Genomic DNA, 23702 nt, shown 5'->3' with positions numbered 1-23702 from the left:
CATACATATGTACATATCTTTTTTAAAAATTGTAATGAATTCTAATTTGTACCCAAGGATTAACGTGGCAACCGTCCATGTTCCAACGCTGTGTAAAGTCACATCCTCCATGTCCACGTAGCCGGTCTTCCTTGGTTCTCGTGTAGGCATGGTTACTTGAAACCAATTTATGTTATTCCCTCATTTAATTCCCAATGGGTCGTTCTCCTACTCGCATGCCCCTAGAAACCAAAATGGATCATTTAATGAGAATGTAGTTGGAATAGTGGATATTTTTTTTGAGAGAGTGAAAATCAATATGGGACGATTATTAACAAATAATGTGATCCTATTTGGCTATCTCTCAAAAGCAAGGAAATCCTTGGTCACCTTGCTAAAATTCAGACCAAGCATCTTTGTTCCAATAAATGATTGCAAATGTAATTCTAACATATTCAATTTTCCGAGAATGGATCATACATCCGATTGATGCTAATATAATGCATAAAAAGAACATACAAATCTTTCTTGCATGGATTACAAAAGGATTAAGGTAGCATAAAAGTTCAGATAACATATTCATGATTTATCTTGTAGTGAGAGCACTAACAGAAAAGGATTAAGGTTGCATCTTCTCCTTCTAGGATGATTGCGTCGAGGTGGTGTTGGACGTCGGTCCTTAGCACCTCCAACGCCCTAACGAACACCGGCAGCTTGTCCGCCCCGAGAGCTTCCACGTCCACCTCCCACCAGTTGTGTTTTCCCATGCTCGTCTAAGCCACCAAGATCTTCAACCATGCGACAGCCTGACGCGCCCTTTCTACCTCAGCTAGGAAAGCGGTTCTCCTCCACCTCCCACTTCATTCCATCAACCCTGGCAGTGGCCTCCCCCGCTGTTTCAGAACAAGCTAGAGATGATGAGCTATGGATCTCGGGGAGGTAGGTGCGGAGGACGGAGTCAGTGGTGGGTGCTCTGTAGACTTTGGGCTCGTCGGTGGGGGAGAATGCGATGACGGCAATGTGGGCGTCGAACTCTTGGGAGAGGTCTTTTGCCATGGAGAAGAGTGTGTCCGTGCGCTCTAAGAAGTTTGTCTGGCTCTAAGCCATGATGGTGGATTTGGACATGAGGACGAGTAGCTCGTCGAGCGGTGAAGGAGATTGGAAATATGCAGGGAAGAGAGCAGAGGCAGCGAACAACAGGGGATTTCTTTTGTGCCTTAAATAGGGAGCAAAATAAAGAGGACTATCAACTTATATAAGAAGATACACAACATAAATTCCTCTATTCTAAAATAGTAATGAACAAACCATGACCATTCTTATTAGATCGCATTCTTAAGTACACATACATGATACATCTCCACAGATCCACACTCATATAGTGGCACAGGTGCACACACACACAACAACGAAACCATACAAATTTTAAATACTAAAAGTGCACCAGGCACCGACATGCTAAACCCACTAATCCAGACGATACAAATAAAGCCATCTCTATTACACAAAAGTGTCACAACACGCAGATACAATGCATCGGACATGGATATGGCAACGAGGACACAACGGACACAGCTATGGAGATGGATATGGCATAAGCTTATTCCAGCATACCTACGGTAGCACAGAATGCAGCAAAACGAGGTTCGCCGCCGAGATAGTCCTCCAATGCACGATGCCTAGCCCTCGAGTCCATGGTAACACAACCCGAGTGACCAATGCCAGAAGCATGCTACAGGATGTCACGAATACACCACCTTCAATGGGCAAGAAAGCAGTAAGGGCACACAAAGCGACCATTGCAAAGCACATGAGTGTAACCATGGTCCTGCAGCCAAGCGAACTAAGATTTCTTCAACTCCTCTATTTCATCCTCGTCTGCTTCTTCCATGTTGTACAGATCATATGGATCAACGAAGCCTGGTTGCTGCGGAGGTGGCACAGCATCGAAGTTGCCTGCTCCATTCGCTTGACCAACCATCGTCCTACAGACACTTACCAACAAAACTAAAAAATTATAAGCAATGATGATAACCTATAAACAAGATGCGAAAGCTATGAGCTCACCTCTCACAGGGCGTAGAACCAAGTAGGTCACCTAGCACAACCACTAAACAATGTGTGTAAGATGAAGAGCCGATGAGCAAAGGCCTTGGGAGCACTACTATTTATTGAAGCACCATGACCGATCAACAACGCAATGCACCTTCATCCACCTCATGCCTCACGGGATTATAGTAGCCATGAAAATACGTGGGGTGCTCAGAATATGCAAGCCTACACTAATCAGCAATCCTGCCATAAGTATAGGGTAGAATATGCAGGCTTTCGTTCACAGGTAGGCATGCAAAATATTCATCATCTACACGAGTGCGCTTTGGTCAAGATAAAAAGAAGGAAAATCCTAACATCCACATGAGTTAAAAAAAACAAATGTGAAGGCATTATAGTTGGAGAAAGAAGATGTTCTCCTTTGTGGTCAGTGACTTAAAACACACCCACGTTCACTAAAGCATGGACCTCTTCTAGATATTCATCTCCCGCCTATGTTGTATGCAAGATGAAACGCACCCAGCTTCGCTGACAAATGGGTCTGATAAGAGCGCACAATCTTGTCAGTGACCCCGCAACAAGTGCAGCTTACCAAATTTTTATTTCACGCCCAGGAACTTGAAAGAAGGATATTCAAATTTTGTATTCCCTTGCCTCCCACCAAATAATAAAAACATGGCTACTACAGTGCCCCTCCAAACTCTCGCCTTGTATTTCCAAAATCAGCACTCTCCTCTCTGTTGGCTCTAAAGTCCAACTAGATCTGCGGTGGTGGCTAACCTCAGCGGTCGCGGGGTACCTCATTGGTGGCAGCAAGCTCCACAGGTGGCAGGCATCAAGGTGCGGCATGGTCGGTGGCACTCTTGGAGAAACATCTCAGCGTCCTTGCAGCGGCTGCGCCAATGCTCGCTAAGTAGTTGAGCGAGGATGTCATGCAAGCATCGGCTTCCAACCATGTGTCACTGCATCTTCGAGCTCCACAAGTGAGAATCTCATTTATTTTCTCTGTAGTCCCTCTAATTTTCTGGATCTACATCTGCTTCACTGGATATTACTCCGCTCAAGTTTATTTCTATCTGGAGCGGAGCCTAGTTACGCCTAGATGTGGCCACGGTCACCATGCTGCTGGAGTATTTCTTTAGCGAAAACTAAATTTCTCCGTGTATTGTGTTAGATTTGAGATCCTTCTATTACCTGGCCGCTCTAGATCTATCTACAAGGCTGGCATCTACATTTCTATGATCATGGTACATTATGTTCCTTATATCTAAGACAGCTGACCAAATACTTATTGTGCAGACCCTAGTATCACGTTCCTATATTGCTGAAATTCAATCACATGTCTGGTATGTAACTAAACAAGTTATTATCCTGCTCCTGTATTCTTTACTTTATTCAGTTTCTTTGTTTAAGATTGAAGTTTGAGTTATGCTCCTTTCATTTATAGGCTGAAATATTGAAAATAATCCTTGAGATTGCAGTACCAAATTCTGATCCTCATGATTTGAAGTCAAGTCCCTTGATTTTGTGGCCGTGCAGCCAGCCTCAGCTACAAGCTCAAGATCTGAAGTTTCTTTGGGAGCACTACAAGAAGCTGCAAAACTAAGACAACAAGTTGTTGAACGGGAGAAAATGTTGAGCGACTTGAAGATGAAGGTACAAGCTTCAGATGCAGCAATGAAAATGCAGTCTAAGGAGATTGAGAGTTTGAAGAAAGGAGTAAGAGAAATTGAGTACCTCCTTCGTTAAGGTCAATGTGTTTCTTAGGTATCTGCTCATGTCCTCCCAGCTGCTTGTACTGGTTTGTGAGTATTGTGGTTTGTGCTCAATGTGTTTCAAGCCATCTTTGTTCTTGTTCAGACAGACATCATGTGTCGTGGTTTGTGATCTTTTATGGACAATATGTTTGTGCTTGTTCTTTGATCATGAATAATAATGTGTGAAGTGTGATAAGAAATATTTATTTGTATGTGTGGTATGTAAAGATTAATTATATTGTCAATTACCGAATTGATATGTATGTAATATTAAATTAGATTATATTTTAATTAAGCGCTACCTGGGCTACACCCAAAAATAATTGGGTCTAAAATTTCGTGGGCTCACCCCCTCGGCTCATTATTTCGTGAGCCTAAACAAAGTCATGATGTCAATAATTGTTTGGCTAAATACAGTAAGAATTGGGCCTAAACAAAGGTATGACGTCAGCATATGTTGCGCTTGATCCAACAAGAATTGGGCCTAAAGGAAGTTATGACGACAATAATTATTGGGCTCGGTCCAAGAAGATTTGGGCCTAAATCAATCTATGACAACAACAATTATTGGGCTCGGCACAACAAGTTGGGCCTAAATCAATCTTGACGACAGCAATTATTGGGCTCGGTCCAACAAGAATTGGGTCTAATTAAATCTATTACGAAACAGTTCGTCACAACCATAGTCCGACTTGGCGTGCCAGTTTATGACGAGATGTGGGATGAATTTTCATTCGTCATTATCTTCGTAACGCAATGAAATAAGGAACATCACTAGTCGCGGTTTATGACGCTCGACTAATGATGAAGGGTTTCGTCACTCCCACGTCATAAACCACAATTTATAATACCAAAATACATTTACAATACTTTTTGGTTCATCACTAGTCGGAATATTTCTTGTAGTGAACACTGCATGCGTTGTCCCAATGGAACCCTCCCGGGCAAGTGTTCATTGGTCCTTTGTCAGTCTCCCTTGGCGAAACCGACCTACTGAGCCAGCCCGACTAATGCGGTGAAGAGGCACTACAAGGAGCTCCTCCGCACGCTGCACATGACGTGCTCAAGTACTTGGCGTGACTGTTTTCACATCAACTACTTTAGCACGTCACGTGTAGCGTGCGAAGGAACTACTTGCAACGCCTTTGCACCACACCGGTCAGACTGGCTCAGCCGACCAGTTTCACCGAGGCCACTTACTCTTCCTAATATTCCCTCTATGATAATTGAAATTAGAGAAAAAGTTGGTTACTAAGGTAGCGTTTGGTTTTGGGACGATGTGGGTTGGGTTGGAGCCGACCCAGTCTTTTGTTTGGATGAAGAGATTAAGAGGGTTGGGATGGATGTCCTTTTAACACCGTTAGTTGTGGGTCCCACCTGTCAGCTGCGGGGCCCACCTGTCAGCCTCTTCTTCTTTTTTTCCCCTGCCTTCCATCATCTTTCTCCTCTCCTCCCCGCAAGCCATCCTCCTCCACGGCTCCTCCCCGGCCGGTCCCCGGCCGCCGGCGCGCCACCCCTGCCTGCCCAACTCCCCGCCATGCCGGCAGTCCTGCTCCCCACGCACCGGCGGCCCTCCCTCCCCAGCTTCCCACCACGTCGGCCTGAGCCCCCTTCCCGCGCCGGCCTGAGCTCCCCCCGCGGCACTAGCCCGAGCTCCCCCACCGCCAGCCTGAACCTACCCCCGGTGCCAGCCTCAGCTCCCTCCCCGCACCGGCCTAAGGGGCCGCGGCCCTGGGGCGCCGCGGAGGCGGAGGAGCTGCGCCGCCGGCCATGGGGCAGGCAGCGGCGGGAGGGCGCCGGGCGGGCGAAGGGTAGGCCGGTGGAGGGCAGGCGGCGGATGGCGGCGGCGGGGTCGGGCAGGCGGCGGCGGCGGCGGGCGGGCGGAGGCGGCGTCGGGTGAGCGCGAGAAACGGACCGACGACGCCGTCCAACTGGATCGGGATGATCCCTTCATTTTAGGAGAACCGGATGAACCCGGATATTGAGGGAATATTCCCTATCTGGGACGAACCCAACCCACCTCTTCTCCAACCAAATATGGGTCAAAGTGGGTCGAACCCATCCCAACCCACTTCGATTTCAGAATCAAACACATACTAAGATAAGGCATAGGTTAGGGGCATGGCTAAGATCATCAAAGATAGCGGGGCGGTAGAGGGATGGTCATGCCCATGGGTGGCAGTTGGCCTACAGTGAATAACCAACGTTTGGCGTGCACCACTTGCTGTTCAGTGCGGTGAAGTAAGATGGGCGAGGTGGTGAGGGCGAGAGCATCTTCAAAAGTGCCAAAAAAAAATCCATTTATTAGATAAAGCCACTGTATAATTCCCAAATTCTTCCTCACCTCTCATCTCCTTCCCAGCAAGACGTCGCCGCCGCTTGTCTCCCTTGTCTCTTCTTTCTTTCTAAAATCTGGCAACAGCTTCGTCTTTTCTCAGCCGAGCTTAACTAGTCAAGTCCTGCTCCCTTCTCTCAATCAAAGCACCCCCAATCGGCAGCTAGCAGCTCTATCTTTCCAATCCAAGCTCGCATCGCTCCTCCGCGCTAGCTCGCATCCCTCCTCTCTGTTCGAGCTGTTGCCGGCGTCACCTGCAGACCTTGCCCCGTTGCCGCCCCGCAGGAGGAGACAGCTGAGGAGGAGGGAAAATGGCGTGTAGGGAGACGACATCCCACGGGAGGAAGAAAAATCGGCGGGGTCAGCTCGATTTCAGGGATTGGGAGCGGGAGGGAGGGGCGCAAACGATGGCCTCCAGTATTGGACGCGCGAGAATATTGGGCGACAGTTTGGCCACCCGGTGGAGCAAGTGTTTTTGAGTTTGTTCCCGAAACTAATTTTTAGGTTGGAGATGCTCTTAGTGAGGAATTATACATGGTGGGAGACGGTAACAGTGACGAGTTGATTGTAGTGACGTGGCAAGGTCACATGCAATGTTTTACACAACATCCACAGTACATTTTCCATGCAAGTAGGGGAAAAAATCTCACCGCAACATTGCATCATGTTTCACATAGCATCAATGAAGGAAGGTGCCAAACAAACTTGAAATATTATTCAAATTCATAATTATGACACTTTCGAATTATGGTAAAGACCTCAACAAACTCAATCCATAAAGTTTGGATTTATAGCCCTATGTAACGACAATGCCCATGATATGAGACCCCAACATTCAAAGGTCATAGTCGCAGCAGTTCTGGAACACATGTGCAACACCATAAACCAGGAGGTAGAAAAGATAAACCGGTGCCGGCTTGTTGCAGTATGGACCTGCAAAATCCAAGATATGATGCTGCAACATGCAAAATAATAATCACAACATTTTAGGAAAATTCGGCATCGAGATGTCTCCATCTTCTCTTCAGGAACACCAAGCTATTGCAACATAAAAAAAAATAGTCAAAAGAATTCAATTAGGCCTACCTGCCGGCGAGATCAACCTCCCCGCCGCGGACCTAGATGTTCTAGCCACTCAAATCAGCCCCATTACCGCCCAGATTGACATCTCCGCCGACGAGATGACGAGATCGTAACTTCTACCATCCAGATTCTCAAATCTCAAATGAGCGTCCTCCCCTGCCAAATCAAGCTATTGCTGACTTGAATCGGGTCTTTGCTGCTGATTCGAGCAACATGAGCTGCTGCTTGCCCAAATCGGCCTCCTCCCCAGCCCCCACTGCACCAAGCAGCTATTTCGCCCAAAATCAACCTCCAGTAATAAGAATGAGAGAAGCAAGGAAACCGAACGCACGAGCTATTGTTTCTAATTGATGTTCCTGAATCTTCCAGCGGAATACCCTCGGGACTCTGGTGTGTACGCTGTTGCGAGCGAGCGTCCTGTCCCGGGGAGAAAAATGGGAAGCTACTGCCTTCTGGAACAGTGAACAGTTGGCCAAGGCGTCGTCCCCTGTGCCGTCGAAGATGCATTCCGGGAGCAGGAAAACGTGTATATTAGACAAAATCACATGTACAAACACCTGGTCTAAATTATCTCCCCGCGACTAGCGTCGCAGAAATGATGTATTGTATATAGCACAAATAAAAATATAGGATGCATCTTATATGAATTTAACGCAATCCATAACGATCCATGCAGTGAAATACTCGCAAACTCACGTACCAACGTTCCCGACTGATACCAACGGACTTGTTTTCAGCAAAATCAAGCCCAGACCAAATCCAAACGTAGCCTCACTCAGAACAGCGATCTCTGTAAAGCAAACGGAGCTACCAAGACACGACTCGACGACTCTGCTCTGACTCCCCCCAAAGACTAGAAGCACATCATGCGCAACGAGTACCAAACTTGCACTTGCGGGAAGGACCAACAAACTGTTTAAGCCATCTACTCAGATGGGGTTGCCCCAGCTTTGCTTTCTGCCTCCTTGCCAGATTCTGTTGATTCTGCCTTCACACTTTCCTCAGATTTGCTCTCACTCACACTGAGCTTCTCCAGCAATCCCGCAGTGGATGAACTGTCTTCATTTTCCTTGCCTTCATTCTTTGTAAGCGACTCAGCAATCTCATCAATCAAGTCCTTAAACTTCTTGCAGTCTATATAATGAGATCAAAGGAAAAATTATGTCAGCACAATTTAATGAAATTCAGCAAGATTTTAGAAGAGCCAATGACTAGAAATTTAGCAATGAACAGAAGGGGGGAAGGAACATTTCACTAACAGACACCATAACAGACTGCCAGTGCAATTGCACAGCATTCTAAATAGACTTATCCATGAGGGTAAAACAATACATGGTCTAAACATGAGATCGCAGTTCAGATAATATGCTGCCCTGATGCATTGCAGTACAGATGTTACACCTATTTACCAAGATGTCAGCAACACCAATTAACAGTACAACTAAATTGTGAAGAGAACAGCTTTAACCAGGGGAGAAACACACAGCAGAAGACAGAAGTATACCATAGTAAAGGTTTTAGCACTAAGAATGGCCTAAAAACAATATCACTAGCTTATATTCCATTGTAACTAATAAAAACTGAGTTAGTAGGACGTTAATAGCAAATATTTGGCTCATTTGAACTAACAGAATTACCACCAAACAGGGGCCAACACAGAACACGCATGAGAACATGCTTACGTATACGGAGTATGCTGATAAACCAAAGTTAATGCCCGTGACTGCTTTACGGAACTCATTTAAGCTCAAGACACATCAAAACGAGGACATCAAACAATTTGTTAAAAAAACCCATATATTCAAATATACAGCAACAACAATGAGAGAATATAATGTATTACCATAACAGCAATACAGAATGAGTTAATGAGCTGTGCTTAAGAACTGCAAATGGTAAGCGCCTACCAACCACACTATTACCAGGCATTCATGGTTGTATATCAATATGTACTTCTGGAATCCTACATATAAAGTGAGCACTACATAGAAGCTAGGCTGGTATGCTCATACACGCAACAGTATGGCTGATCCATTTTACAATGTAGATGCAATGTCCAGTTTGGGTATTTTTCATCTGGACCACTCAGGAATTCACAAATCGATGATTACATTATACAGGACAAAAAAGAAAAGGCCATATGGCGTGTCCACTGTAGGAGGGGAATACACTAGAAGCCCAAAACCAAGGGCTTGTTAAAACTTAGATGTTGCAATGTAAAACTAGATCACATAAACTTGGCATGCAGACAAAGGACTGGTAAAAAGATACTATGCAAATATGGTGTTACAGTGGGTAAATTATGCAAACAATAAACCCCAAGAGGTTGTAATCAATTGATTACGAAACCTGGCACACCTCCGGTGATAATACATGATCAGGCCCCTTTCAACCCACCCACAGACACATCCCTAACAATAGTTTTTCATAAAGACAGGATAGTGGCACATACAGCGGTAACAAGCCATGGAATTATTGGATTCCAATATTCTCAAAATCAATATCCAGTGCCTATTCAATCACCTTGCCTTGTAGCAAATATAAGTAATTTGGCCTTGTTTGAGGTTTTAGTATTATTTACAATATGATACAACACATGAACAAATCATCTTATTTATGCATAGAGGCCAAGAAATAAAGCAAAACTCATTTGTCACCATACAACTGATCAAAAATAAAGTCATATAAGATGGCGATTCAATACATAAAATTGATTCTTCAGCATTAACTGATAGAACAGCCTTGAATTGTCAAAATCATTTAATCAACCCAAAAAGACCTTTTACTTTGTAAACCAATTGGTCACTTTGCAATAACAGGTAAGGGAAGGACCTACTTGCAAGCATCCTATTATCAGCTTAAGATCTTAATAACCTCACAGTCCAAACAATTAGATTTAGTTTTAGAAGACCTGAAAGCTCAGCCATCTATAGTGTCAAACATAGAGCTGGGGCATGAAACAACCGGGTGAACAAGGAGGTAGAAGAACTCACTCTCTACGGAGCCAAACCGGATAGCAAACATCTCCTCCTTAAGCTCACCGTCAGCGAAATCCACAGCATGCCAAACGCAGGACTTGTCGCTGCCGGCATGCTCCTGCATCTTCGTGGACGAGACCACTGCAAACACAGCACGCGGCATCAGAATCACAACTATTTGGGATCAAAGAACAGCTAGAAACATATTCCGACGGCGAATTTCAAAGAGAGAAGGGGGATACCGAGATGATTGGCGCAGATCTTTAGCGTTTTGGCCTGGCGCATGACAAGGCGGACCTTGCTTGTCTCCTTGTGCTTCAGGAGTTTGACGGTGCCAGTGCCCCTCTCCTTCCACTGGTTGCCGTCCTTGTCGAACCTGTAGAGCTTCGCCTTCCTGCAAAACCCAACCCGCCCGCCCAAATCAGCACCTAATCGATCCGGGGCGAGCAATCGCGCGCACCAGGGACCAAAGGACGGGAAAGTGGGGCATCTCACATGTCGAGGAGAACATCCTCGTCCTCCTCGCCGGTCGTGACGGCAACCTCCTCGAGCCGCACGATGGGGGCCACCTGGGCGCCCGTGTCCTCCTCCTCCCCCGCGGCGGCGGCGGCGGAGGCGTCCTCCTCCTCCTCAGCGGCCCCGGGGCGCTCGGCGACGGGCTCCTTGTCGGCCATGGGGTGGATGATCGCGGTCGATGCGCTTCTCGATTCGATTCGAAGAGGACGCGACGGCGGGAGGGGGACGGGCAGATGTCTCCAGAAGCTTTGGGGGGAGGGCTGGCTGCGCCCGCGTGCTAGGGTTTTTGTGCGCCAAGGGGAGGCGAGGGTGGGACCCACTACCAGAGAGATGGGGGTGTGCTGCGTGCCGAGCACGCGGATTGGAAAACAGCGTCGGTTTCTTGCAGATGGCTTCGTTGGCGGTAATAGCCGGTGTTTGGTTTGTTTACGTCAAGTAATAAGCGAGAAAATGCGGACGCAAATTAATTTTAGCCACAAATATACTCTCTCCGTTCCGTTGGTTGTTTTGACTTTTCTACATTCATAGATATTATTATGCATCTAGATACCAGATCTAGGTGCATAATAATATCTATAAACTTATAAAAATCAAAACGACCTGCAATTTGGAACAGAGGGAGTAATTTGTAGTAGTATGAATATTTTGCCCGCTCAAAAAAAATTGCATAGCACCTTCGAATAACGTAAAAAAATCTAACAATACGTCATTTCTCTTGTGTAACTAATTTAAGGGAGTGATCATGTCGCTTTGGAAGATGACCTTACAGGTCTTATACTCTTGTTGCAATTTCATTCTCTCTAGGGTGTTGTTTTTAAAAAACAGGGGTGTAAGCTTTCCTTTATCAATATATTGACAGCTACATACAATGTAATATATATAATGTCTCTTTAATTCAATGAATAAATTGTTAGAGTATACTTAGGACAAAGCAAGAAAATGATTTAACCGTTAGCTTTGGTAGTTCAAATTAATAGGAATTGTAGTATTGCTAACCTATCAGCACCATGTATTCCCATTAACTCAAAATATTTGACTTGGTTAGTTTAATTTTAACAAACATCAAATAAAACGGAGTGGAGGTCGTATACAACGAGCCTCGTGCTTTGCTTTTCTTCGTCAGGCCGAAGCATGACAATTTCGGTGATTGTTAAAGCTTCTTAAGGTCCTTTTTTCTGGCCTATGTAACTTTAACCCAAGTATACCCATTATCAGTCCCTTGGTAAGCAACATCCGACCACTTTCTAAATGAAACCTTGCAGAAATGACCTAGCGAACCAGGAATGTCCTCTTTCTCTCCCACTTTAATCTTCCAAGCTTTACTAAATCTGGCTATTACCTTTTGTTTTTCTCGCTGGTAGGCCTTGTTTGCATTTTCTACTGATTTTAGTATACAGGGCAGTTTTTTTACCGGTCATTTGGGATATTGAGAGTATAACCTTTTTTATGCTGCAGAAAGGAATCATCGGCAACATTTTGATTGCCCGTATGCAACAACCAAAAACAATATTTGCAGTACCCTTTTGAAAAACAAACTGGTGCCTAAGTCGTTATTACTGGACATTGCATATATTTTTGGCCTGTTTCATCATAGCGAAAATTTGTTGCAAGCACAGTAACTAAACGCGATTATAGCACCGTCAGACGGGCAGTGTCCTATCTGACGTCCGAGCCGTAGTACTACCTCCTAAAATGGCTCTCCTCTGCTGCAAGCATTCGGTTCAGGTCGGCCACTAACCAAACACCTCCGTGCCATTATGAATGGGGGAGTAGGTGTGATTCCAGGTTACCCTGTGCAGCAGCACAGAGACGATCATGTATCCACGTTGGACTGATAAATTCAACACAATTGAGACGCCATGAATAGATTCACATGCATGATGCTGGCCATGAACACATGCCTATAAACGAAGTCATGTATCTGAACAACTATTTTCCTCACATTCAAAGAGCGTCCATCTGAAAGCGTCGCTCCTTCAAACACTAAAATTTTTCAGGCTGGGAGTACCTCTAAATTATCCCAAGGAAGTGAGATTGTGCAAAACAGAGAACTAGCACTGGACATGCCTCATAGATAATTATGTCATTAGATGCGATAATGTGCAGCAGGATGCGTCATTTCTTAGACACTTGAAACAGTACTCAATTTTTCCACAACTGAATGTAATATAACACCATCAGACGCAGCAAAGAAACATGAACAAAACTAGAGGTAGCAATTCCAAAAATCAGAATTATTCTTGGCTTGGAGCACCATTTGTTGCCTCCTCCATAGGCTCTGCTGCATCTCCTTTCTTGCCTATATTCATGAACAAAGAAATGTGCCTAAGTCCAAGGAAAATAAAAACATGTACAGACAGAAGGCACTAGAGTTGTTGAACAGATAAAACATTCAAATCGAAGTAGTGTGCCACTGCTTATCATAGATCAGACTCGGCAAAGCTTAAGGGGTAGTACGAAATAATGAGCTTCGTGTTCACTGGACCAACCTTTCTTCTTCTTTCCACCACCCTTCTTCTTTGATTTCGTCCCTAAAGCAAGCCATGCCTTTATCTCAGCATTGTCTTCAATGGATTTTGTCGGCTGTAACTCCTGTAGCTGGTGTGATGTAACCTTATCCGATCCATTTGGCATCAGCAGCACAGTGAATTTTATGTGTGCAACAAGATCGCCTACATGATGCAACCACTTAATATTACTACTGTTACAATAAACAACTAGGTTACACTGACTACAGAATCTTAAGAATTAAAGATGAGCACTAAAAACTATCTACATCATGAACCCACAAACCTTAATAGGTGTAAAGAACCCAGGTTGAGAAGTCAAGACATGTTGAAAAGCTAATTCAGGCATTCAGTGGTTCAAGTGTAAAGGAGACTGTATTTCTCTACCTGGCTTCTCATGAAGTACTGGGTATGGCTGCAATAGCTCATGGTTCATGCATTCCACCAAGCCTAGGCGCGCACGTTTCTCTTCCAGTGCCCTGTGACAATTTATAAACTCATATTTCAGTTGATGCGACCATAAAAATGGCATCAGAACTCAAAAGTCAGTTTGCAGTTACTAACCTAGCGGTGAAAGGCATGATAGGGAACTTCTGGCTGATCTCACTGAAAATAAACCTTGATGCTTTCATCTTCAAGTGATAATTCTTGTCTACAGCCCTTTTGTAGATGGTGGTCTGCTTCTCATCCAATAACTTGGGCTGTCATGAACATCCAACAGAAATGTGAGCAAGCAGTTAAATAGAAGCATCATAAGCAAGTAACAGAAATTCTTACCTTTCCCTCCCCAGTGCTGGTAACAATATCAATTGCATATACTTCATTTTCTTCAAATTCAGCATCATCCACCTTAGTGTCAGCATTGGAGACGCTGAGCACGACTTTGTTACCATCAATGACAAATTGTTTCAGCTGATGGCTGAGAACACCTTCAACAATTTTGCAATCATAAGCAGCAGCAACTTTCTGAATTGCTTCAGTAACATCCTTGTTCTAAAGAAGATATGAGCACAGAGTTAGTAACAAAAACAACAACCAGACACATACAAAACAAAAAGTACATACTTAGTTAGGTCACCAATTTAACATTTTTCAGATACTAGGACAAATATTAAACCGTAAACAGAGAAAGCATAAAGAATATGCCTAGGGACCAGACAACAATGATAAGAGAAAATATAACTTCTGAAAGACTGCACCTTCTTCCCAGGTCTCACAAGCCTCATTGCAACTTCTGCTGCGGTGTTGGCAGCAGCAAGAACATCCGCTGCTCTTCCCGTGACAGGCCCATTTGTAATTACATGAGTATGAGCCACCACAGCAATAAAACCATCAATATGACAGCCCATATCTCTGTGAAAAGAAAACAAAATTGTTTGAGGATCGTAATACAATTCCCTGGAAACATTACAGAAATAGTTGGAGCAAGATAATTACATTTTAACCATATCATTTTCTTCCAGAACTGCCTCATCAGTGGCAAGCGGTGAGAAGTGGCATACTGTGTTATTAACGGATACACAGGTTGGGAAAGCAATGCCCCTTTCAATCTTCCTCTTTGCATTCTTGTAGACATTCCCAGTTTGCCTATTGCCAACAAAGAAGCCCAAGTTAGGATGCAAATTAGCAACCAAGTAGCATAAGAGAACTAAGGTGCAGAAAGATTCATTACTCTCTTATGAAAGAGTCGCCCTTCTCACAAAGGTCAACAATCTTGGCTTTTGGCTTGCATTCAGATACAACCAGCTTCAGAGCGTCTGTTCCAAAAGTGGGAAGACACTTTGAGAATTACCTTTCTGATGTTTGTATGAACTATCATGCTAAAGCAAGCACATATCTCCCAAACAAATACTTAATCCAAAGTAACCTTAAGAGCTAAATACCATAACCGTAAGAGTTTACTCTATCAGAGAACATCATCAAAATCATGCTCTTGAACTTAACAAGCATGCAAAACAGAACACAAAAAACAATTCCAAAGAAAATGGAGCAAACAGATAGTCCTGTATTCTGCAACCCACAATGGATAAGGTCCCACAACTGATACCAGATACTTAACTCTACCAATTTATATTTCTCAAAAACTCCCATCACGGTCAATATGAACAACTTCAACATATCAATTTCCATTTTTCAAAAACTGCCATCACTAACTTATTACTCACCAAACAGCTAAATCCAGCTACCCATAGCAATTCAAAAATACCAGCGGCAACCAGTCCTTAAAAAAATCCAAACACCGCCCTTCTACCCCAGGCAAGCGGCAGCAACAGAGAGCAGGTCAATCACAAAAATGATAAGGTTGGCGAGAAGGTGAGGTTACTTACTGTTGAGGATTTCGGCAGCGGCCTTATACTTGGTGACGACGTCGTTGGATGAGAGGTCGAGCTCCTTCTCCTCCCGGACCTCATCGTCCGACGACATCTGCAGCGCACACCAGAACGAACAACACCCAAAGCGATCAGAAATGTCTAGAAAGTGACAGAAACCAAGCGAAACGGGCCGAATCGAGCACGGGGAACGTGGAGTGGGACGGAAAATACTCACTGCTTCGATCCGAAGCGGGGGACGCCGGCGTCTGGAAGGGAGTCGCGGCGGCGGCGAAAGTGGTGGTGGTGGCGGCGGCGGCGGCGGGGTGAGAGGTTTAGGTTTAGGGTTTGGGCTTCGGGAGAGGGGGGATTAGAAAGGGAGGCAAGGCAGCCGGGTGGGGTGAGGCGGCGGCGTCTGGCTAGGGCTTCGAGGGGAGGCTCGCGTGACGCTGGCGAATGGGGCTGGGTGTCGGTCGAGCACGGTTGGCACGTCGCTGACGGGTGGGACAGGTGCGGTCGTCGTGGCTGGTTTCTGGGCCGCGCCGCCTGTTGGGTGGGGCTGGATAAGGCTTACAGGTGGGCCACGGAACGGTGCGGCCCGACTGCCCGACTGACGCAGAGCAGCCGCGTGTGGCCGTGTGGGGGACCGTATCCCGTCCGGTCTCCACTTAAACGTGACGGAACGGAGGAGCAGCCGAGTACGGGAAGCGCGTGCCACTGAACACTTGGGCCCCTTCCTCCTCGAGGGTGCTGTAGCGTTGGACCGTCAGTGTCTCAGTGTTTCTAAAAATAAGTCAGTGTCTCAGTGAGGTTTTGGGTTTTTTTTTGTTTTTTTAAATAGCGCACCCTTGCGCGGCCTTCTCGGAGGCCAAGTGTAGAACGAGGTTCGAACTCAGGATGGCAAAGGGGCGGGCAGCGGTGGTGGGAGCGCCCCATGTTCCCGCCCCGATCCCCCGAACTTGAGTCCCCGCTCTAGCCTTGAAGAACACCTATCAGGGAAACGTCCCTGTTAAATTCCATGGTCCCGTAGGGATTGAGCATCACAACCTCGACCTCACATCCTCCTGCGCAGCAGCTATGTGGCTCAGTGGCTACGCGCCATCTAGCACGGCAGCGACGCCTCAGCTAGTCGGCCAAGCACGTTCTAGTATGGCGACGACGCCTCCTCCTCGGTCGTGCCTCAGCCTAGCGTGGGCGGTAGATTAGGGGCGACTCAGCCTCGACCTCGCCTGAGCGGGACTGTGGGAGATTTGGAGCAGTGTGTGTGGAAGATTGAAGTCTCGACCTCGCGTGGGGGCCTAAGCTGCGGCTGCCGGCTGTTGAGAAACGAGAAAGACACAAGCACATGGATGTAGGGAACGAAGGAGGCAACGCTGAAGGAGAATCAATGTGGATAAGGTTTCATGAATAAGTTGTATAGAGTTATAGCAAATTATCTTAGAGTGGAGAACTTATTGTGTGACACCCGTGGTATTAGAGTTGAGGAGCAGCTAGGAATGTTTATGTTCATGCTCTCTCATAATGCAAGCGCCGATAGGCTAAAAAAGAAATTCCAACATAGTGGTGAGACAATTCATAGGAAAATATCAGAGTTCTTCGATACAATTCCAGTACTGACCCATAGATTCTTGAAGCTCCCAAATGTGAACCAGACACATGTGAAGATTGCATCAGACCCTCGCTTTATGCCTTTCTTCCAGAACTACATTGGGGCCATTGATGGCACTCATGTTCCTATCACCATTGCACAAGAAAGAGCTGCTCCCTACAGAAATAGGAAGGGAACCTTGTTATAGAGTGTCATGTGTGCATGTGACTTTGATTTAAATTTCACTTTCATCTCATGTGGTTGGGAAGGATCTGCATCCGATGCAGGGATCCTACGGTCTGCACGTGCGAAGGGTTTTCATGTGCCTGTGGGGAAGTTCTACCTTATAGATGGTGGATACGCAAATACTTCCTCATTCATTGCTCCATACCGAGGAGTTAGATATCACCTTAGTGAGTTTAGGAGACATGGAAATCAGTATGCAAATTACAAAAAATTGTTCAACCATCGGCATGCGCAGCTACGCAATCATATTGAAAGGGCCTTTGGCGTGCTAAATAAGCGGTTTCCAATCCTGAAAGTTGGGACATTTCATCCAATAGAGAATCAAATTAAAATTCCAGCGGCAGCTGCAGTATTTCATAATCTCATTAGAGGGCTAAATGGGGATGAAGGGTGGCTGGATCACCAACCAAATAATATCAACCCATCTGATTATGTTGAGTTGCTAGAGGGGGATAACAATTACCCAAATGAACTGCAATCAAACGAAGGAAGCACCCTACAAGACCAAATTTCTCTTCACATGTGGGCTGCCCGTAATAATTAGGTGAAGCATAAATATTTTCATGCCAGCCTGTATTATTTTTTTTGCTTCATTGCTTATTTATGTATTATTTTCATGACAACCTTTATCTAATCTTGTTTATTTCTTGCAGCCATGTCAACGAAAAGAGCTACGTGGAGCTACACGTATGAGAAGGGACTTGTAGATATTCTGAAGAGCTCGCCAACGTCCCAATGTTTAAGGGACAAAATGGGTGGACTGCTGAAGGTTGGAGGAATATCACAAACAAATTCAATTAAATATTTCCAACGACATATTTCACAAAGCAACAAGTGCAAGAAAACGAGAAAGGGCTAAAAAGAAACTATAAGATAATAAAAGAAGCAAGGAAAAGTGGTGTTGGCTGGAACGACACTTTGGGTATGATCATTGCAGAACCAAAAGGATGGGAAAAGTTGATTAAGGTTAGGTCTCTTAAATGGAGAATCAACTTTATATAACAGCCCTTTATATAACAGCTAACCTTTATGCATACCATCTAATCATATTTTTTTGTTGTACTTCAATAGGATAACCGCAAAGTTGCCAAGTTCCGCAAGAAGCTATGACCTTTATATAACAGCTTGGAATTATTGTATGAAGGTAATGCTTTCATCTTGATATTCATTGTCTCTGTTCTTGTTTTAGTGTTGTGGTGTGGATGGTGTTCTAGAGAGTCATTTCATTGTTAATCATGTTCCTAGTTTGAACTCTCGCTATTGTAGATGCTAAGATGTTGATATTGTTACCTTGATTTTTTTGTTTAATAGGAAGTGTGGCCACAGGGGATTTAAATTTTACATCAATTCAGCCACCACCATAAAGAACTGAGTTGCGACCTGAACCCGCTCCCCAAAGTAGTGAGCTACCAACTGAACCCACTCCCCAGACAAGTATCTCAGAGCAAAGCAATCATAGCATGGTGTTGGCGCTAGAAATCGGTCGACCGAATCCCAGCGATCGACACACGACCTGGGAGAATCTGCTTAGCTCCTGTTCGGGTAAATGCCCTGGTGCAGTTCACGCGGCGTGCCAGCCAATCTGACCTGTTGATTGGCAAGGAAGAATACGTGTCAGGTCCAGAAATCACGATCGGCTAAGTTTCCGATCTCAAGAGAGTTTATCAGCGAATCGGCCGATTTACTGTAGTAATGAAATCGGCTATAAGACAGCCTGATCTCTGTAGCCTTGTAGACAGGAAATTGCTAAAGTAATCGGTACAAAGCTATGGTAACAACACTAGGAACAGATCTAATCAGCAATAGATGAATTTAATAGCAGAATATAGAAAGAGCCGAAACTACCGATTCCTAGCTGGATAACTGGTGATAAAGACTAGAAAAACAGGTAAAACCTATGGATCTAGCAAATATCGATAACTAGTGAATAAATCTAAACGAAACAACAGCGATACGCCCGGAGTTAAAGCTTAGATATTACTCGATATACGGAACTTACAGAATCGGCCGGAGATCAAGATGATGCAGTCCTGCCAACCCGCATGAACTCGTGAGAAGAGAAAAGTAATGGCGAAGTCGCCTGCTCGAAAATAAGTACGAAGAAAAAGTAGCTTGTTGTATTGATTGGTTGATGATTACAGATTTACAAAGGCAGCTATTTATAGCCCCGTACAGATATCTTCTTAACCGACTAGAATTCTATCCCTAATTCAAACAGAAAACGAATATCTACAAGCACGATTCGTGCTAGGTTGGTTACTCCACGCTTCGTGGGCTGATTTCCACCCCATCCTTCTATTCCTTTCTAAGCCCATACAGGCCCAACTAGCCCATCCTCCTAATTGGCCGATCTCTTATCGGCAAAAGAGTACCGATTGGGACTCTGGTATACTCGACCCGAAGCAAGACAGAATCCTCCGGCCGATCTCACATTGTAGCACTATTTGGCCGATTCCCAACTGTGCTCCTCCGATTCCCCCTCTTCTTGATGTCGATTCTACTAGTGACGAAATCTGGCGTCAACACATGGCTTCTATTGATAGAAATCCACTCAGTTTTGGACTTGGTGGTGTAGAAAGCATAGAAGTTCAATCTGCTCCAGCTAGTCGTAATTGAAAGGACCAAGATGTTACTGGTGGAAACAAAACACAATTATAGTCAGATGGCTGCAAAACTTGGGGATTACATTCGGCATGTTCGCTTCAGTTTATTCAGCTGTCTTATCAGCCACCAAACAGTGTTTTCCTCTCACAACAAATCAGCCGTTTCAGCTTTTCAGCCGGCTTATAAGCTGAAGCGAACATGCCAATTGACTTTAGAAAGAATCAGATTAAAAAAACTCTAGAAAAGTTAGAATTGCTCAAAGAGTTTCTAGTGCAAAGGCATCTTATGTCATCATGGTTCCATAGAATTCAGGACAACATTTGGTGATTTTCAATATATTCTCTTTCCTCTACATGGAGAATGTTGTTTCCCATCGCTGTTTTTTTTTCTTTTGTAGGGTTGGGGGGGGGTGTGGTGGTGGTGGGGGGTTGATTCCGTACCATTGGCTTGCGACCGCCTGCTACGGATGGTGTTAACAGATCTTTTAAATATGTTTCTCTGGGAAGGGATGCAGTGCTAGAGTTCATATTCTTGTGCTATAGCTAGCAAAGTAGCTGCCATATCATTGAGTTAGATGCATGTGAAAGAGGGTTAAGAGGCTTTTTGGATCTTGATGATCCAAATAGCAAACATAAAAACTAAGCGCAGATGTTTTCAACGCCTGCTACGGATGGTGTTAACAGATCTTTTAAATATGTTTCTCTGGGAAGGGATGCAGTGCTAGAGTTCATATTCTTGTGCTATAGCTAGCAAGGCAGCTGCCATATCATTGAGTTAGATGCATGTGAAAGAGGGTTAAGAGGCTTTTTGGATCTTGATGATCCAAATAGCAGACATAAAAACTAAGCGTGGATGTTTTCAAAGTTTGGGGTTGCACAATGGTTCTGATATTAGGATTCTACTTGATAAAACACCAAGGATGATAGAGATCACAAAAGATGAGAACAAAGTGGAAAGGTCTGGTTCATTCATTGTACTTTCTTGATTTGTCAAGTTTATTCATATAATTAGTGGATGTATCTTGACTCATCTGAAATATAATGTTCTTCCTTAAAAAAGTTTATTATTGCAAACATAGCCAAATGATGTGCATGATAGTAAACTTTATGTTATCAACGTCTATAGTCTTTTAGTTATTGATTATCATAGATAAAGATATTTGCTTCAAAACCACACCTATATGGACAAATGTTTGGGATAGACGCAGTAGTTGTGACCATATAAAATGTCTCACTTACCATATATGATTTTTGGAACGGGTTGAAATACCCTTGCCTCGTGATAGGATCGAAGTGTAAGATGTGGTCGAGCAAGTGCTCAACTTGTTTGGATAAGATGGCCCGCTCTCGGTCTCACTCCATGAATTAGCAAGGCATCAAGTGTGAAGTCATTGGAGCTCTCTTCTATTGGAGTATTAATTAACTACAGACTGCCACTGCTATGTGAAGACACTTAAAGCCACTAAAAACGATCGAGTAGTATGACAACTTTTCAAAACGCCAAAAGGAATACACGTTCTCGCGGCATGTACGAACGTAGACAAAGTACCATCAACCATGCATGACTCGAAGTCGACGATCCTCGGCCGCTCGGCGCTCATCAGTCCCGTGTCTCCGGAGACCAGTTGGGCCGCGCCAAAACCTCTCTAATCTCATCCCTCTCCAGTGGTGAACGCACACGCGTCGGCAATGCAGGTCAGTTGCAGGACGCGGGCAAGCCAGTTGCGCCTCGATTGCTGCGTGCGTCGGATAACCACGCGAGCTCGTCTCCCCACGGGGGCATGCAAACGGCCTACCCAGGCGCCTACACGGTTGCTCTTCGTAGGTGCGTGTCACTCGGGTGAGGCCTTGCGCCCTTGCCGGCACACGCGTCGCGCGGCGCGGCCGTCGCAGCCCTGCGTCGCGTCCGCGTCGGCGCACACGCGCCGGCGCCTGGAGCGGCAGCGGCCTGACCTCGCAGCGCACCGCCCCGCACCGCGGTTATAAAATGGCGGCGCCGGCGCCTCCCCTTCGTCATCAGCAAGCAAGCAACACTACTCCCAGTCCTAGTTAGTGAACCACTCAACTGCAACAGAAAAAAAAAGCTTTGTTTCGGTAGTTTGGCGGCGATGGCGTCCGGGCAGGAGAGCAGGCAGGAGCGGGACCGCAAGGCCCGCGAGGGCGAGACCGTCGTCCCCGGCGGCACCGGCGGCAAGAGCCTCGAGGCCCAGGAGCACCTAGCCGAAGGTACGTAGCCAACTGCCCGTCGTTGCGTCGATCACCTCTTGGCCGGCGCGCTGGCGTCGCCAAAGTTCTGAAATGTTGCTTGCCTCGTATAAAATGTACGCAGGGCGCAGCCGCGGGGGCCAGACGCGGAGGGAGCAGCTGGGGCAGGAGGGGTACAGCGAGATGGGGAAGAAGGGCGGGCTGAGCTCCAACGACGCGTCCGGCGGTGAGCGCGCCGCCGCGGAGGGCGTCGACATCGACGAGTCCAAGTTCACCACCAAGTCCTAGACGCTCGCCGGACGCGAGCTATGTAGCTGGGCTTGCAGTCAGTTTGTCGTAGATTATTAGGCAGGTCGATCAGGTGTGTACTGAATAATGTAGCGCGTGCATGACAGCACGCATGTAAGGCGATCATGTATGCAGAGTGTGTGTATGATCGTGTATGCCGTATGCGTCCAGCAGGGTCGAGGAAGGTGCTAATCGGCGTGTCGTCGAAGTGGCACTGTGGCAGGGCTTAGCTTGTTGCTTAATCCAGGCTTTGTCCTTTAGTATGGCCTGTTTTGGCATGCCTGTTTTGTTGCCAATTGCCATGCGTCTCTGGTAAGACGTGTCATGGTTCAGCAGCAGCTGCCAGCCGATCTGCCTCGAGTCCAAAAGAGCACCCACCCAGTGTTGTGCGTTGTATCCATGGTTTCTCAGTAGTGCTGGTTTGGTGTTGGTTGGTTTATGTGTCAAGAAATTTCTTTTTTTTTCTTATTATGCTGTTTTGTGCTCATCGTGTCCCTTTCTCGGCTTTGAGCTTTGCTTCTACGCAAGCACATGCCAAAACAGATTATACGAAATCTTCGAGGGGGAAAGCACGATATGTTGCGGCACTTTTTTGTCGTGGCTTCTAAAATTTTTTCAATATTGACCAAGCAATATGCAACTTTGAACTGCAGCATTTTTCATATGCATAGTGAAAATAATTCGACCTGCAGTATTTTTGGTAAAAAGAATTCGACTTGCAGGCTAGTTCGTATGTTAACACTTCAAAAATTTTATTCTCCTTGCCGTGGAGATCGAGAGTGTACTATCCAATGTTTGGACAGGAAAAAAAAATGGAGCATGGACAATGTGGCGCGATTGCATGCAGAACGACGAATGTGTTTCCTTGAGGTCATAAATCTAGAAAGTAAACAAGATATAAATTCGTTTACGCATGTTCCTTATGTGTGTGTTTCTGCCTCTGCCTCAAACGTTCTATCACGCTAACACACATGAGAACATATCAAAGCATGGAAGGAGTTGCACGTATCATGTTCAAGGAACAAAGAAAAAAATGAACAAATTAAAAGGAATCATAGTTAGTTGAGGTACTTTCTCTGTTTTCTATCGTTTAAATTCTAGCTTAATTTAAATTAAATCAACTTCAATAAAGTTTATATTACTACGATGACCAACATACTACTGTAATATAAAACTAATAAAACTAAAGATTATTTTTATCGGCATAGAACAAAACTAGGTGCATCTTTTACGGTTCACTTTCTTTGATGAACAAA

The 23702-nt window shown here is 45.2% G+C and overlaps 3 protein-coding genes and 1 pseudogene across 3 annotated transcripts; 2 read left to right on the top strand and 2 right to left on the bottom strand.

Annotated features, from left to right (window-relative positions):
• Window positions 1-7752: 7752 nt before the first annotated feature.
• LOC117848500 (ran-binding protein 1 homolog b) lies at window positions 7753-10974 on the bottom strand. The gene is made up of 4 exons (XM_034729929.2): window positions 10680-10974; window positions 10427-10578; window positions 10200-10325; window positions 7753-8340 (listed from the first exon to the last, which is right to left on the bottom strand). Exons 1-4 carry the CDS (start codon window positions 10856-10858, stop codon window positions 8132-8134), a joined length of 666 nt encoding a protein of 221 aa, XP_034585820.1. The 5' UTR covers window positions 10859-10974; the 3' UTR covers window positions 7753-8131.
• Window positions 10975-12752: 1778 nt separating this feature from the next.
• Window positions 12753-15936, bottom strand: LOC117848498 (ERBB-3 BINDING PROTEIN 1). The gene is made up of 10 exons (XM_034729928.2): window positions 15755-15936; window positions 15535-15631; window positions 14880-14964; window positions 14645-14794; window positions 14407-14560; window positions 13985-14200; window positions 13772-13908; window positions 13595-13686; window positions 13190-13372; window positions 12753-12999 (listed from the first exon to the last, which is right to left on the bottom strand). Exons 2-10 carry the CDS (start codon window positions 15629-15631, stop codon window positions 12935-12937), a joined length of 1179 nt encoding a protein of 392 aa, XP_034585819.1. The 5' UTR covers window positions 15755-15936; the 3' UTR covers window positions 12753-12934.
• A 723-nt stretch (window positions 15937-16659) lies between these two features.
• Window positions 16660-18460, top strand: LOC140222201 (uncharacterized; annotated as a pseudogene).
• A 3527-nt stretch (window positions 18461-21987) lies between these two features.
• LOC140222381 (late embryogenesis abundant protein EMB564) lies at window positions 21988-22885 on the top strand. The gene is made up of 2 exons (XM_072292823.1): window positions 21988-22179; window positions 22283-22885. Exons 1-2 carry the CDS (start codon window positions 22062-22064, stop codon window positions 22444-22446), a joined length of 282 nt encoding a protein of 93 aa, XP_072148924.1. The 5' UTR covers window positions 21988-22061; the 3' UTR covers window positions 22447-22885.
• Window positions 22886-23702: the final 817 nt, after the last annotated feature.

This window comes from Setaria viridis, chromosome 3 (genome assembly GCF_005286985.2).
Source record: "Setaria viridis chromosome 3, Setaria_viridis_v4.0, whole genome shotgun sequence".
NCBI classification, from domain to species: domain Eukaryota; kingdom Viridiplantae; phylum Streptophyta; class Magnoliopsida; order Poales; family Poaceae; genus Setaria; species Setaria viridis.
The sequence above is the reverse complement of the archived record's forward strand: the minus strand, read 5'-3'. Positions and strand labels throughout refer to the sequence as shown.